Source organism: Eschrichtius robustus, chromosome 20, assembly GCF_028021215.1.
Source record: "Eschrichtius robustus isolate mEscRob2 chromosome 20, mEscRob2.pri, whole genome shotgun sequence".
NCBI classification, from domain to species: Eukaryota; Metazoa; Chordata; class Mammalia; order Artiodactyla; family Eschrichtiidae; genus Eschrichtius; species Eschrichtius robustus.
The window spans coordinates 8,357,505-8,374,182 of NC_090843.1; the positions used below are offsets into that span (position 1 = coordinate 8,357,505).

General features: G+C 55.9%; 1 protein-coding gene across 1 annotated transcript in view; it reads right to left on the reverse strand.

The window, feature by feature from the left end:
• MXRA7 (matrix remodeling associated 7) overlaps positions 1-16,678 on the reverse strand; it is a 30,419-nt gene that overhangs the window by 6,212 nt on the left and 7,529 nt on the right. Inside the window, exons 2-3 of the mRNA XM_068531711.1 lie at positions 7,751-7,814; positions 3,066-3,162 (exon numbers count right to left, since the gene is read on the reverse strand). Coding sequence (XP_068387812.1) covers positions 3,066-3,162; positions 7,751-7,814 — 161 coding nt within the window. The remainder of the gene's footprint in view (positions 1-3,065; positions 3,163-7,750; positions 7,815-16,678) is intronic.

The window sequence follows — 16,678 nt, forward strand, 5'->3', positions numbered from 1 at the left end:
CACCCCCATCCCAGCAGAGGCAGTGCTGAGGGAGCCTGTGAGCTCCAGCCCCAGGGGAGACCCAGCAGGAGGTGGGCAGATGGTGAGGAAGCAGGGTCTTTCTTAAGCAGCATGTCTCTGGATTTACAAACCTTACACTTTCTGCCCCTTGGGCAGAAGGAATCTCATCTGTGAGCTGCCCCAGGGATGGGAACGCCCAATTATTAACCACGTGGAGGAACGAATTTGGGGTCTCTTTCTCTGGGTCCTGCGTACCAAGTGCCATGCCCTGAAAACTTGTGAACTGCAGCTTCTGAGGAACTCTGGGTCTTGTGACTACTAAAGATTTAGGGTCTAGATACTGCTGTGCTGGCCGAGGTAAAGAATTTAAAGTCAGGGGTTTGCAGCATGAGTTTTTAGCCAGCTTGCAACTTGACGGGGACCCTGAATGCCAGGAAGGGAATTAGAAACAAGCAGAGTTTGGTCAAGAAGAATTTGACAGGCAAAGAAGAGCACACACTTTTCACTGGCCTGTGGTTTTAGTGGTTTGACAATATTTTTCATACTGACAATCCCAAGGCAGTTTCCTAGACTCAGCTGGGACCAGAGCTGTCTCACACCCGTCAGCTTTCCTGGTCCCCACTGGAACTATCGTGTGTGCTGTAGATGAAAACGCAAAGCCACACTTGCCAGCCTCTGCAACCCCAAGGATCACCATGCGGGGAACATGCGAGAGGGCTGGGTGGCAGGGGCCCCATGCAGTGCTGAGTGGGCTGACCACGTGCAGGGGCAGGAGGGAGCAAGCGGACCTCACAGGCAGACGTGTCGGACAGCCACAGGAGCATGCTGGGAGGGGCAGTGAAGAGAGTGAACGTGAACTCCAGCCCCACCCTGGGAGGACCATGTTCACCACGAAGTCCACCAGTCCCTCCTTCTCAGCTCAAGCACGATTGTGATAACCAAGCCTGCAGGCGAGGAGGTGAGAAGCCCTCACCCCAAGAGCAGCGCTTGGGCAGTCTCGACCCCGCAGAATAGCTCAGCGTGAACCACTCGTCTGGAGACCCCCAAAGATCCAGTAGGGAAAGACCCTCCTGGGCAATGCAGAGCCTGCTGTCTGAACACGATGGAGGAAGGACCTTCCCTCTCCCTCCCCGAGGTCCCAGCCCTGAACCCAGGGACAGTGGCAGTCTGACCCCGGCCCGAGCCCTGCCACTGAGTCGGCTCACTGGCCTCTCCTATTCTAATGGCCCCTCGTCTCCGCAGAGCGCACAGAATAAGGCCAGGGTCCCGGTCACAGGCTCTGTCCACAGGGCCCTTCGCGGGACCACAGGCACGTCAAGCCCCCTCCAGCCTTAACTCTGGGGCTGCACACGTTTTCTGGAAAGGGCCACATACTGACTCTTTTCAGCTCTGTGGGCCACGCGGTCCCTCTGCAACTACTCAGCTCAGCCACTGCAGTGCAAAAGCTGCCACAGACCCCAGAAAAACAGTGGCCGCGGCCCTGTTCCAGTCACGCTGGAGTTACACGAACAGGGCTGCAGTCCGCCAGCCCTTGCTCTGATCGTAACGCCCTGCCTGACCCACAGCCTGGGGGCACAGGGTTTCTGCCGGGCACCTTCTACCTTCTCAGGGAAAGATGAAAGCTGCAGGGGTGACACCACGCAGTCCAGCGGAAGACAGTCCCCCCCCAGCCTCACAAGGGGGCGCTGGCCCTCCAACCAGCTGGCCCATTAGGCCCAGGAGGGACTTGCGTGAACTGGGCCTCCAAGAACCCTGCAGCCCTGGGAAGGGAGACCGTTCACCCAGGAGCCCTGCGCTGGAGAAGAATGAGCAGGCCCGGGTGCACAGAAATGAATTACTGGTTATGAAGGCAGCGGAGGAGGAGAGGTTTGGACCACAGTCAGTCGTGATGGGGACACAGTAACAGACAGGATGAGGGGAGGCACCACTAATCTAGAAGTCAGTCTCCTTACCAAAAGGATTTGCAAGAATATTTGTGGCTCAGGACCTAAGGAACTTGCTACAGGGAAGTGAGGTCAGAGGTCAGCTCAATCCTGAAATATAAAGGCAGCAAACCGGATCACACCCAGAGGCAGAGGCTGGGCACCGAGGAGTGGGCAGCTTCCCTAGGCTGGGCTCCCCCTGCCACCCCTCCGCCCCCGGTGACGAGCCTTCCAGGCCAGGTATGGAAGGACTGGCAACAGCTCCGGGAGGGGAAAGGGGGTTCTCGTGGGCACAGTGCCTTCTGACTTGACAGATACAGGGTGGCTTGGCAGTAATGAAAGGGTAGCTGAGATCCACATCCTGGAATAATAAAGCCTCCACTCCTGACCCTAGAACCCAGCTTACGCTAGCTAGCAAGTAGGGGGTGATCACCCAGCTCCTCCGGGTTGCTGGGCTCAGAAAACACAGGCCCCCATTTAGCTTTGTGCTTAAACCGGAGGACCCCAGGCCCAGACCACTGGTTCTCCCCCATGGCCTGTCCCCGCTGCTCCTTAGGAGGGAAGCCCAGGGGTGTGCATGGGTGCCCGGCTGGGGGCTGGCGGGGGAAGAGCCCAGTTCTAAAAATGAGGAGCTGCGTGGCTGCAACTGCCCAGAGCTCCGTGGAGCAGAACAGATGAAAAATGACTGCTGGCCCTGGGCTGGGGGCTTGGGGGGTGCTGGGGGGGCTTGGTGGCCCAGTGGATGAGCAGGAAGAATCACGCTCTGTCCTGCAGTGATGGATTGGTTTTGTCATGAACCCTCCGTGTAAGTGAACAGCCGGATCTGCTCCAGGCTCTTCCCAGGCATCTGCTTTTTCCCTTTTGGCGGGGGAGGGGCGGGGTGCAAGAAGGGGCTCGGCCACCCTCCCCCCGTCACCGTCACACGCTCCTCCCGAGGGCCCCAAGGGGACTGTTGGGGGAAATCGAGCCTGGCCGAATATTGCCAGGACAGGGGGGAGAAAACCCTAAAATGGAAATGGAAGAGTGGGGGGCTGGCAAAGCTTACAGGAGGCCCTCCTCCTCTCCCGCCTACAACGAAGGGGGCTCACGGCGGCACCAGTACTGGTGAAAGCTGAGCGACCCTGAAGAGGGTGGGCGGCCTACCTCTGTTCCTCCTCCAGTTCCTCCTTGGTCATCATCTTCTTGTACTGGTTTCCCCTCAGCTTCCCGGGACTGTATTTGAAGGAGAAGGCCTCTCCCCCTGCAGAGAGGACACCCAGTAAGAGCCAGTTAGGGTGCTGGGCCTGCCTGCAACTTCAGGCCCCTTTCCCTTCCAAAGAAGCGTTTCCAAAGAACCACCTGGGCCAGAGAGGGTGCCCCCGCTTCAAAGAGGGGCAGATGGGCCCCACGCCCACCCCGGGCCAGCTCACCTAAGCCTCAGAGAGGGCTGGACGCCCACAACATCTGCTCACCCTCTCCTGAGCCTGGCAGGTCCTCCCCCCACACCCCTTCCGCTTAGGAACTCTTTTGGGAACTTGAACCGGGGATGAGGCAGCCGGAGTGAAGCGAGCATCGCCGCCCCACCCCCGCCCATGCTATTCGGTTCCATCCACCGAAGGCCGGTTCCCTTCCAAGACCAGGTTGAGCTGTCCACAGAGCTGCCTGTGGGCCCCTCTCCAGCAAGGGCTCTGGCCAAGCAGCCGCCCGCAAGGCTTTTCTCCCCCTCATCCTGAACCCCCCCTTCCCCATGACTGCTGTGCTAATTACACAGTCGGAGGGCGCTTATCTCTGGGAAGCAGACTGTGCTAAGGCGCTGCGTTCCCTGCCTCTCCTCGGGTCCCAGGTCCGGAAGGCTGCAGGGACCCCCGACCCTCCTGCCAAGGTCCTCGGGTCTCCCAGGCTTCGGGGTGCCCGCCCTGCCGTCCAGGGGCGTCCTGTCGGCAGGCCCCTTCTCTCTATGCCCCTCCCCACAACCAGTTATTAAAAATCTGAAACAACGCATCCAGCCCACAATGGGACATGGGAAATGATGTGGCTTGTTCACACGGTGTTCAAATCGGTCATTAAAACCAGCACTTAGGGAATTGCCTGGCGGTCCAGTGGTTAGGACTCCGTGCTTTCACTGCCGAGGGCGGGGTTCAATCCCTGGTCGGGGAACTAAGATCCTGCAAGCCACGTGGCGTGGTCAAAAACCAAAAAACTGAAAAAACCAAACCAAAAAACCCCAGTACTTATTGCTGAACGGGTGTACTCAGGTTTGCCAGTCCCAGAGCAGACCCCGTAGCTGCTTTGGAACAAATGAAAGGGCAGCTCTAGAAGCCTGAAGAAGGCACACCAGGGGGTGTGGACAGAGGAAAACAGGGACGTGTGACATGGAGGGAAGCCAGGCCAGAGGAGGCAGCATGTACAGGTGAAGGCTGCAAGGGCAGAAGAGGAAAGAGCTCTAGAGCATTCCCCTGGCTGAGTGTCCAGGTGGAGAGAGTTCCCTTAGGAAGCAATGCCCTTATGTGGTCCTTCAGCCCAGCATGTGGAGGGTAGATGGCCTCCGGTCAGCCTCGGGGATAGAGGCTCAGTGCTTGTCTTATCTAATTTTGGTTAATGTATAAAGAATTGAGTATGGGAAACGCAAGACCAGCAAATCACCCTCCCACACGGATGTATTCTTTTTCACTTCTGTTCTATGTCACTCCAGTGTCAGGGATCTCAAACACCCCCACATCCTGCCCTGGGGCCACCCGGACCTCCTCCAGCTGGCAGCTGTCCCAAGTGATCAGACAGGCTGATGTGGGCTCCAGGGAGGAAAAGGCTGCAGCCTCTGAGATTCGAGTTCTCTCTGGGCTAAAAGAAGGTTCTGGATGCAAATTCAGAACCGAGGCATTGTAGCTGGGGTGGTGTTTGCTCTCACCACAGCCTGACTTTGCAGGAGAATCTGGCCGCCAGGGCTGAGCCCTTGCCTTAGGAAGCAGTTAGCATGTTTGTACCAGGATTAACTCGCTCTTCATTCATTCAGCAAATACTCAGTGAGCATTTTGCTCGGTGCTGGGGACTTAGCAGCGAAGAGAACATACAGCAAGCAAAGATGAGCAATGAAAATACAGAGTCTGGGACTTCCCTGGCGGCCCAGGGGTCAAGACTTGGCCTTCCATTGCAGGGGGTGCAGGTTTGATCCCTGGTCGGGGAGCTAAGATCCCACATGCCTCGCGGCCAAAAAAAGACTTAAAAAAGGTCCACGTTAAAAAATCTTATATAATAAATAAACAAGTAAAATAAAATAAAATACAGAGTTTGCAGTAGGTCCTGAGAGCTCTTCAGAAAAGGATAGCAGGAGGGGAGAGAGAGGCAGGGAGGGGGCTGCTTGGAAGTTTGCGGCGGGGGTGGGGTGTCAGGAAGGGCTTTACAGGTGATGCTGCAGGTCTGGGAAGACAGATCCAGCAAAGCAAGGAAGCCAGTGAGGCAGGGGGCAGGAAGCAAGGGGAAAGGAGGACACGGGGTGAGAAGCCAGGCTGCCAGGGGAGGCCTTGGTTCTTCCTCCTGGTGAGCTGGGGCTGGGGCTCAGAGCACACAGGATGACTCCCCCCGACCCCCCCGCCCCGGAGACCCGCTCCCATCAGTTTCTCTTCCCTCCAGGCTGAGCTCAGCTCAGGCTGATGAGCAAAGGGCCCGCAGCATCAGGAGCTTCTGAAGGCTCAGGGCTCGGACTGCGGTGTCCGGGCATCTGGGAGCTATGCTGAGTATTCTGGGGCCGCCGTTTGAGGGGCCTGGGTCTTTGGTTGTCAGGAAAGAACCTGCCATGGGGCAGAATCACACGGAGCTGGTCTCAGAGTGAGCTCGCAACCATGCTGGCTTCTGGACCTCAGAGAGAGGCAACGGACAAAGAAGACGGATTAACTTCGACTTCAAGGTCATTGTGTTGCTATGTTTTAGAAAAATAAAACATAAAAAATGCTGCCAGCTGGGTACTACTCAAGGTTTCAATCTGTGGGGCTGGTCTGATTATGCTGCTTCGAGCCAGAGAGAACAAACCACTTGAAAAGGCTTTCACTTAATCACATATGGTGTGACGAGGGATACACAGCAGCCTCCAATTTTGCTAGATCAGGAGGGTTCAACGTGAGAGCCCCCTGGGAGGGGGGACTTCCTCTTGCAGTCTTCTGAATCCACCCAGCGGCTTAGGGAAGGCACCTTAGCGGACACTGAGCGGCTCACTGCAGAGGGGCTGGGGGCCTCTCACGTTTTCTTCTGACAGCTGGGGCCCTAAATCTCTCCTGCCTCCGCCTTGTCAGGGCTGGGAGGAGGCGGCTGGGGGATGGGCAAGGTCCAGAAGCAGCAGTGAGATAAGGACGGAGGGCCCGGAGACACTGCACGCGGCTGCGTGTGGGGCTGCACGTCTAGGGGGTCTGACAGTGTTTCAGAAGAGGGGTCTGCTGAGCCTCCCCTTGTCCTGGCGCAAGGGCCTCCAGCAGCCTTGGCGCTTGCCTTGTGCGTCCCCACATCACGAACGGGATCCAGTAACGTGGCAGGGACAGACCCCAGGGCCACGGTTCCTGCAGAGGATCTGGAGAATCAACTGCTAGAGGGAGAGCCCCTGGCAAGGGGCTGATGTCCACCCCGCCCAACCCCCGCCCCCCTGCAGCCTCCTGCCCCTCCCTCTTCCTCTAAGGCTCTATTGATAGAAACTGAAGGCCCATCCCTGCTGGGCCTCTGGGGAAGCTTCCCCAGCCCCCACCCCCCAGCTCAGCCCTGCCTGCCTGGCCCACACCAGCCCTGGTTACTGCATTCCTGCAACCTTCTCTTTCCAGGGCTCCTGCCAGCTGTTGACTTAAAATCACAGCAACAGACTCCCTTTTCAAAAAACCACGAAATATTTCGAACGTACACAAAAGTACAGCAAGTAATAAGTCCTCCGTGTACTTGCCACACAGATTTGACAGATGTTGACATTTTGCTATTTTTGCTTCAGCTGCTTCTTTTTTTTTTTTTTCTTTAAAGAAATAAAACATGACAGAACCAGCAGAAGCCCCACACCGCGTCTGGTCCTGTCTAACTGGGGCGCTGGTCCCCGTGGGTGGCCAGAGCAAACACACTACCTTCTACCCGGTCAAGTCCAAATTGCTCAATGCTCCCGGTCACTCCCCTTCTCTTCCCCTAGCTGCCTGGAACCTGACGGCCACGCAGGTCTGGCTAGTCAGCTAGAGCTGCTTGGGAATCAGGCGTTTCCTCTCTGGGGGACTTTAACCTGCAGAACGCTGGGAGGCGGCCCTGTAAGTGGCTTTAGTCTCCATAAAATAGGTCCGAGGTATTTGGAGAGAAATGTGAAATGTGCAAATCAGGGACGGGGACGAGAAAGGAGTTAAGAGGCACTGCAGGAGACAGAAGGTCAGTGATGGGCCACCTGTATTTGGGGACAACTCACATTGTATAAATGGAAAAGCAAAGGCCAAAAGAGCAAAGCAGGGACTTCCCTGGTGGTCCAGTGGCTAAGACTCCGCGCTTCCACTGCAGGGGGCGCTGATTCGGGTTCGATCCCTGGTCGGGGAACTAAGATCCCGCATGCCACACAGTGCAGCCAAAAAAAACACACAAAAGAGCAAAGTAGGTGGTCAGGGAGATGGGTGCCAGGAAGGCAGGGGGTCAGAGAGGAGTGGGCTCCAGCCTCAGTGTCCTCTGGGTTGCACCAGACACGGCTTCTCAGCCCCTCTCCTCCATCCTCTCCCCCTCCATCCACTCCCCTCATCCTGCCACTCAAATCCTCAGCTGGGGAATCCAAAGGGCCACGGCACAGCCTAGCCTCCACAGCCAGACACGATAAGGCTGGCCTCAGCGGGCAGTGATGTGCGGGTCCCACTCACCGTCTTCTTCCTCAGGCCCTGCCAGGGGTGGACCCTCCACGCCATCCAGCTCCTGCTCCTCTTCCTGCAAGACAAGGAGAGGGGTCAGCGCCTGGGCACCTGATTTACTCTTTGATACTGTCATTCAGGGTTTGACCCCTCGGTCAAAGCAACCTGACCCCTGGGTCTGCTCTTAGGATAGATGTGCTTGGGGACCGGCAGCGGGTGACCGCCTCGGGGAGATGGGGCACTGGCGGACAGGGCGTCGCGGGGAGAGGAAGGGGCCGCCCAGGGCCGGCCTGACCACTCACAGCGCCCGCGTTGTCCTGAGTGGGGGCCACGGTCAACAGCAGGTGGAAACAGGGACACCAGCGGGAACTCCCTGGTGGTCCGGTGGTTAGGACTCGGCGCTTTCACTGCCGTGGGCTCAGATTCAAGCCCTGGTCAGGGAACTAAGATCCCGCAGGCCATGCGGTGCGGCCAAAACGTACAAACAAGCAAAAAAGGAAACAGGGACGTCAGTGCCTGAATTTTTGACCTTTGCACCTCGGTCCCTTTGCCTTTTCCAGGTGGGTGCTGGTCAAGTGGTGGATGCCACTTTGATAAGTGGACTTGGCGACTCCCACTCCTGGCTGTAGTGAGTAGAACAAAAGGCACGAGAGGAAAGCTGGCGGCTTCTCTGGGGTCCGGGCTGGGCTGGGTGTCACAGAGAAGCTGCGTTTGTGGTCACAGGCTCCATCTCTGATTCCTTTAACATTGTTTCCATCCCTGACCATTTCAGGGTCCATTTTCCCAAAATGGGAGCTCCACCTCCCTCAGCCTGGTTCTCTCCCACGCACACGGACAAAATAAACAGAAGGCTGGAAGGAATGTCCCGGGATGGCCTCGGTGGAAGGCAGGAGTGACTTCAACTTGCAGGAATGTTGGAGGATGACAGGGAGGTGCAGGGACTGAAGGGCCAGGGGACCTGCGGCCCGAGGAAGCCCAGCGGCAGACAAGGCAGAGCCGGCAGGTTCAGGAGAGGGGAGCCCAGACGTGAATGAGCTGCCCCACAGGGGCCGAGGCAGCGCGGGGGACTAATCCAAACCCAGGCCTTCAGGCTCCCGGCCCGGGGGTCCAGCGGTTTGCAGCCTCAGCAAGCCGGGCAGGCAGGCGCCCCAACAAATCAGAGAGAGCTAAGCTGGGAGGCAAAGTTTGCACAAAAGCCCAAGAGCCGGTCATAAGTGGCAAACCCAAAGGGCCTCGAGTCCCTTGTTGTGACTTTCTCTCTCGCTGGACCCCACAAGATGCCGCCGGGAGGAGCAGGGCCGGAGGCAGGAGCTGGCTCTTCTCCACTTAGCAGTTTACATCAGGCTCAGCACCATCTGATGTGAGGCACGCTGCCCTGAGTGCTGGCCAGCACCTGGGGCTCCGGTGTCCAGACGCCTCCGGGATTTTGCCCAGCAGAGCGTCTTTGTGGCTGCAGGGGAAGGCAGGCCTCTTTGGGGGACCAAGGAGACACCCCCTTGACTCAGCAAACCCAGTTCTAGGAATCTGTTCTGGACTGGAAAACCATCTATCCGGGTTTTTATACGAGGACTCTGGGTGCAGGGGAGAACAAGACAAAACTGGGAACAACTAAATGTTCATCCATGGAGTTAAATATAGTAAAGTATATTATAGTTAAACAGTTTGGTCGATATGTTCACCAAAATATTAACAGCTTAAATATATTACAGTGCATGCATATACTGTGCAACACTGCCTTAAACAGGAGGTGACTGGGGACTTCCCTGGCGGTCCGGTGGTTAGGACTCCACGCTTCCACTGCAGGGGGCACGGGTTCGATCCCCGGTCAGGGAACTAAGATCCCACATGCCGCGCGGCACAGCCAGAAAAATAAAAATTAAAAAAATTTTAAAAAAAATTAAAAAGGAGGCGACGAAACGTACAGATGTGAAAAGCGCATCGAGATACATTACCAAAGGGAGAAGCAAGAAGCAGCACAGAGTGAAGAGTGCAACATTCTTGGTGTGCATGTCAAAACAGAAGTGCACATATATGCTCATAAATGCGGAGAAAACGTTTTCTAGAAGGACACGCAAGACACCGGTAACAGCGACCGCCTTTGGGGAGAGGAGCTGGTTAGGGGCGGCCTTTCCTCTCCATCTTACATATTTCAGTATAATTTGGATTTTCTAATAATAGGCATGAATTGCATTTTTAAAATGCTACACAGGGATCTCTGAACAGCGAGCTTGGCGCTACTATATGTATTTTTCTTTAAAAAAAGAAAGAAAAAACACAGAAAGAAAAACGGATTAATCAGGGCTGGAGCCCAGAAATAAGCCCAACACCAAGACTAGAGAGTAGGCCAATTCTCCTACTATGTTCGAGGGACACAAAGGCTAAAGGAAAAACAACAAGAAAGCAAGCACAGCCCCTTCGTGGAGGAACTCACAGTCCGGTAGGAAAGACATATACCCAGATAATTGCCACCCAGGATGGTAAATTCAAGAACCAAGGCAGACCTCTTTATCCCAAAGGGACATGGCATCAGTTGACCTGCCGACACCCCCCTGGGGAGAGGCTGGTCTACATTTGGATTGTGCACTTGACTTTGGAAGTGTGGTACTTTTTAAACTGGTTATGACCCATCGGTGGGTCACGAAAGCAATTTAGAGGTTGCTACTAGTATTTAAAAATTGTGCAGCCAACGTCTTAGTGTGATTTTAAGATTTAATAACTTCAGAAGCATAAATGCTCCCAACATACCAAAAAATGACATTTGAAAGGTTAGTTATCTACATTTTAAATATGTTGACGTTTCTTATCCAGATCCGTATAACACCCCCGTCCAGTGGCTCTAGCTGATTTTCAGACTTTGGAAAACGACTCACGGGCGGATGGTCAGTGGCTAAAGGGACTGCCTTTGTGAGTCCAGCCTTGTGATCGGATGAGCACTGGAGGCACACGTGACAGTCTGGACGTGACCGCAAGGGAAGTCGACCAGGTATCTGAGGCGCCCACAGGAGAGGACTCCTCTACCTGCTCGTCCGTCCAGATTCCGGCACTCACAAAGACTTAAAATGAAAAACACAGCATTCAAATGTCAGGAAACTAAGTATAAAAGGAATTTAAATAAGTAAATACTCAACTGATGTATTTTGTAGGTTTGTAGCATTTACACTTCTTCAGTTATTAAGACTTAAAACTACACTAAGACTTTGGGGGTGACCCTGTATCCCAATATGAAATTAAAGATAAATAGTGGTGTGTGTGTGGTTGATGTAGATACCGTTTTATAAAACTTCTGTGACTTTACAGACAGGGATGCCATTCAAATAGATTTCTTATTTGAGACTTCATGAATTTTGGAAAACATTGCTGAATCGGCCATTTACTGTTTTCTGTCTGAACAGAAACCCCCTTCTTTCAGAAGATGCCCTTTGAAGCCTGTGGTCCTGGTGGGAACTGCCAGTCGGGCAGTCAGACCCCACCCCCCACACACACCACGATGGGCAGGGCAGGCGGATGTGACCCACGGCCCAACTTCTGCTTGGGCACAAGGGACCTCTGGTCCCAGAACTGGGAGCTCGGGAGCTGCCCAGGGTCACCGGGGTGCGGAGTCCCTGGCTTTCCACCCCTGCCTCCCCTGTACGTGAGCGACTCAAATCCTGGTTCTGCGGAAGCTCACCTGAGCCCAGTTTCTGTCACCGACAGCCAGAGTCCTGACCACGGCCACTGTCTACTCACATCCCACTCCGCAAGCCCAGAACATCTCACGTTCTGCCAGGAGGCTCTTGCCTCTGTCAAATACCAGCTGCACAGCAGTGGTGGTGGGGGGGGGGGGCTGCTCCAGGGTGGTGCCCAAGGCCTCACATTTATCTGGGTTACTTACTGGTCTTCTAGACAACATCATAAGAATGGAAAGCCTTCCATTATTTAAAAAAAAAAAAAAAAGTAAAAAAATCACTCTTTATTGCATTTTGCCCTTGTTTTATAAAAAGTGTGTAAGAGCGACTTGAGACAAGGACGGAAACCCTCCTGGAGGCTGGGACTCTTTAGCCTCAGTCCAGTAGTGCTCTCTGCTTCAAGATGGTGAGCTGCGTGCACGACAGCAAAGGAAAAGAATAAAGGGAGACCGTGTGCAAAATGCTGGAACCGCTCTGTCGAAACCTTTGTCTGGAAGAGCAGTCCGTAAGGACTTTACTGGGAACTCCCTGGCGGTCCAGTGGTTAGGACTTGGCGCTCTCACTGCTGGGGCCCAGGTTCCATCCCTGGTTGGGGAACTAAGATCCCGCAAGCTGCACAGTGCGGCCAAAAGATAAAGGATTTTACCTGCGTACCTGCTCGCAACACATCCCATCTTTAAGTTCTGCTTTGGCAGGTACATACCTTATGCATTCAAGCAACACGATGGTGGGGGGCCCTAAGGAGGGGAGCTCAGCTGAGCCTGAGGGGCGCAGGGGAGGCCTTGGAAGGGACGAGAATCCTGAGCTGGGTCTGAGAAGAGCTGGCCAGGCCTGGAACATCCCGGCTTTTCCAGTGACTCCTTGGAGTTTGGTGTGACTGCAGGGAGGGGGTGGGAGGCCAGGAATGCAGAGCCCGGACTAGAGAACTTATATAGGACAAGGCACTGAGGGGCGACTGGAAGCTTCAAAGTGAGGAGAAACAGGATGAGAGCTGCATTTGGGAGAGTATGTGGGGATGCACTGGCAAGACAGGAGGCAGGAAGGTTCAAAGCACAGGTGAGGGGGGTGTTCAAAGCGCAGCTGAGAGATGTAAGGGCCTGAACCCCCGAGAGGCTAAAGGAATTGGGCCCTCAGCTCTGTCTTTGCCGAATGAGTCTCAAAGGCCCAAGGCGACCCCTCAGGGCTCTCAGGGTCTGAGTCCCACTCTGGGGCTTGCTCTCCTGTGGCCAGTGGGGCAGCCGTGCCCCACAGCTCGGCCAGGACCAGGCCTGGAGGCAGGATGCACCCAGCAGCTGCTCAGAGCGCTGACTACAGATCTCACAAGAGGCCATCACCACTGTTGATTTCTGGTCCATGCCCTTGGTCCTGAGAACGTTGCACGGTACCCATGCCTTAAGGGCTGCATTGTGTCCTTCCCCAAATTCATATGTTGAGGTCCGAACCCTCAGTACCCCAGACTATGACTGTATCTGGAGAGAGGGTCTACAAAGAGGTAAGTTCAGTGAGGTTATTAGGGTGGGTACTAATCCAATCTGACTGGTGTCCTTATAAGAGGAAATGTGGACACATGGAGAGACAGCAGGGAAGCCTGCACACAGAGGAAAAACCACGTGAGGACCCAGCAAGAAGGCAGCATGTGCAACCAAGGAGAGAGGCCTCAGGAGAGACCAGACCCCCGACACCTTGACCTCACAGTTCTGGAGAAAATACATTTCTGTTGTTTAAGCCACCCAGTCTGTGGTACTTTGTTATGGCAGCCCTAGCAGACGAATACCCCAAGTGCTAATGAAAGTAAATCAATTTAATGAAAACTGTGAATTGGTGACACCCTCTGAGATGGACAGCTGGTGTCATCCTGGCTGGTCCCCAGAGCAGGCCCGGGATGGAGACCCCGCCCCGGTCAGCTCAGTGACCAGCGTCTCAGCAGGTTAGAGACTAGTTCTAACTTCACATGTTCTGGGCTACTTTTCTAATTCAGCTTTTCCTCCAATGTAAGCAGGTGGAGGGAGGGCCTCCTGACAGCCTCTCCAAGGCCAGGAGCCCAAGACCAGAGTCCCCCAGAGGCCAAGAGGGGATGGGTGGCGGAGGGGATGGGAGGGGGCTGTAGGGCACACAGGGGCTTGGAAGGAGGCTTCTCAGAGGCCCCAGGGGCCACATGCATAGCTGACAGGCAGCACATCGCCACTTATGGCTGCCCTGGCTGATCCAGGCCCGATACACAGGCTGAAGTAGAGCAGAGATGGGGGGAGATAGAGGCAGAGAGACAGCTCTCTGTCTGTCTGTCTGTCTGTCTGCCTAAAGAGATGGGCCTGCCCTGGAGTCCTGCAAATAGGGTCTGCTGGACCCTGTGACCAGCCACCTGAGCTGCCTTCTGCTGTGGCTGCACCAACCCCCCCGCCCCCCAGTTAGTCCGGACTGGTTTTAGACAGGGAGGATCACAGCTCCACCAGGCAGGCAGAAGGGGGAGGCCGGCCTGTCCCTCCCTCCCCCTGTAGGAGGCAATGACAGAGATAACAGGAAGCTCTCCGGGGGCCGCAGCATTCCCTGTGCGCTGCCCCGCAGCCTGGGTCGGGCCAACTGACCCCTCCTTCTCCGGAGAGGGTTTCCTGGCGCAAGGGCTGCTTCCAGGCTCCCACTCAGGCGGGAGCGGGCGGGACATGGCTGGCACTCCTTCCAGAAGGATTCCATCAGGCAGTCAGGCTGTTCATCCTCCGCATTCAGAGGGGAACGTCGGCTGTGGGGCGAGCAGAGCCGGCGCCAGTCCCCGGGGCGCCGGCTCGGGGTGGGGAGGACGGGCCAGCGGAGGTCACGACCAGGCCGCTCTCTCCGCCCGCACCATCAAAACAACTCAGCCACCCTCGCTCCAGGCTGAGGCCGCTCAGGCCAGCTCTCTAAACCCACACGTGCAGCTGGACAAGGCACGTCCCCTGTGACAAGAAACTGAAGTCTTCTTGTCCCAAACTGGCCCCCTCAACGTGTCCATTTTATCCCTGCAGTCACAGCGTCTTGACACTCTATCACGGCTTGGGAATGTTGACTTTTTTTTTCTTTTGTCCATGCCACACGGCATGCGGGATCTAAGGTCCCTGACCAAGGGCTGAACCCGAGCTCGCTGCAGTGGAAGTGTGGAGTCCTAACCACTGGACCGCCAGGGAATTTCCTGCTGTTTCCTTTCTATTCCGACTTCTGGACTCTCCCCGCCTTTGAGAGCCACCTAGGATCCGCCCCCTCGTTCTCCCCACTCCTGTCTCAATCACTCAGTGCCTTCACAGGCACGGTGTCCTCGACTCCACTCTCCGCCAATCATCTGCTCTGAGGACAGCTTAAAACGCTGACTTCACGACGCTCTTCCTGCCAAAGCCCCATAATGACGGTTGCCACGTTCAATCCAAACAACCCCTGGCTTTCGAAGCTCTCCTGCTTCCAGACTCAGGGAGGTCAGTTTCTAAGGGCTTACTGGCAAGCGCCGTCCTCTCCCACCCACCACGCGTGCCATGGGGTGCGGGAGCGGGCTGGAACGTAGGGTCATCCTTGGGACCACAGCCTCGGGCACAGGCTCTGTCCTTGGCTGTTCACCCCTGAGCCCCTCTCCTTCCTGTCTGGATGGGGTCCTCCGAGATCACAGGATCTGACCTGGACAGTCTTGAGCTCATGTTATTATTCTACCCGCGGTCGGCAGAGCCCTGGAGCTGAGTGGAGGGGCTGCGGGGACCACTGTGAGGAGGAGGGGGAGGGGCGGAGACCCTCACCCAGAGCAGTTCCGCTTTTCCGCTGTGCACTGGGCTTCCTCCCCTATAAGATTAAAGAGGGAAAAAGGTATCCGGGGCATTAAAAAATGTTAGAAAGCCACTGATCTAACATGGCTTCTACCCAGTACAAAACTCCAGTTGATAAAACCTTTGATGAATTGCTAGTTATCCAGTCTGTTTGAACACGTCTCGCATTGGAGAGATGACTACCTTACAGAGCCGTCTGCCTCTCCGGGGCATAATACACAGTTCTAGGGATGCACTGCAGGCAGGCGACAGGCAAGGCCCTAGGCTAGAGGCCTGGGCGTGAAGAGAAATAAGACTCCTGCTGCCCAGGGCAGTCCTACGAGGAGGCAGCACCTGCCTTTCGGCAGGAACCAACAGAGTTTTCTTTCCTTTTTGTTGTCATTGCAGCTTATTCATTCAGCAAGCTCTTTTTGGGTGCCGCTTGTCCGCCGGGCCTGTTGTAGGAGCTGGGGACGTGGCCATGAACGTGGCACGCAAGGACCCTGTTCTCATGTGCTGACATTCCACTGCGGCAGACAATGCAGGCTAAAATAAAAGATGATCTCAGCCCGTACTGAGTGCTGAGAAGGAAGCCAGCCGGATGGGACGATGTACTGGGGGGAATTTATATCCGCCAAGGTGGCCAAGGACACAGAGACTTAAAAAGGGGAGGAGGAGCAATCTGTGAAGATCTAGGCTGGGGAGAGTCTGCCAGGCAAGGGAGGGGCAGCGCCAGGCCTGGCGTGTGTGTGTGGGGGGGCACTGAGCGGAGGGGGCGGGGCAGCTGGGAGAAGAGGCAGAGGGGCAGGCCCAGGGTCCTGCTGGGCCTCAGGGGCCCTGGTAAGAGCCCGGAGTTTATTCTGTGAGCGATGGAAGGCACTGGGGGCTGTAAGCAGGAGAACAGGAGATGAGGCTTCTATATTACAGACAGCACGCTGGTTGCGGGGTGGGGCTTGGGTGGGGTACACACTGGAGGCAGGGAGACGGCTTGGGAGGTTACTGAACAGCCAGCTGAGCCCTGGGCTGGAGCGGTGGCCAGAAAGATGGGCAGACGTGGCAGCAGGCAGGAGGCCTTCTGGAGACACGGGTGACAGGACGGGCTGATGGAGTGACGGCGGGTGGGCGGGAGAGGGAAAAGAAAAAACCAGGAAGACACGTGGGCTCTTGGTCTGAGCAGCTGGGGGAGTGGTGCTAGAACTCTCCATGGGATGAAGATCACTGGGCTTGGGGAGGAGGTGCAGGGCATGCCAGGGGGACAGAAATGAGGCACCCTTATCAGACATGACTGTCTGCGGTGCTCATTAGACAACGGAGGGGACGCACCCTTATCAGACATGACTGTCTGCGGTGCTCATTAGACAACGGAGGGGAGGTGTCCGGGAGGCAGCTGGGACGGTGCTGGGCTGGGCATATACATTTGGGCACCATCAGCCATAGACCAGGAGGCCGATCGTGGCCAGTGTATTCTGGGAGATGGCGATGGTGGTCCAGGCCCTGATGTACGTGCTCCACTTGACATC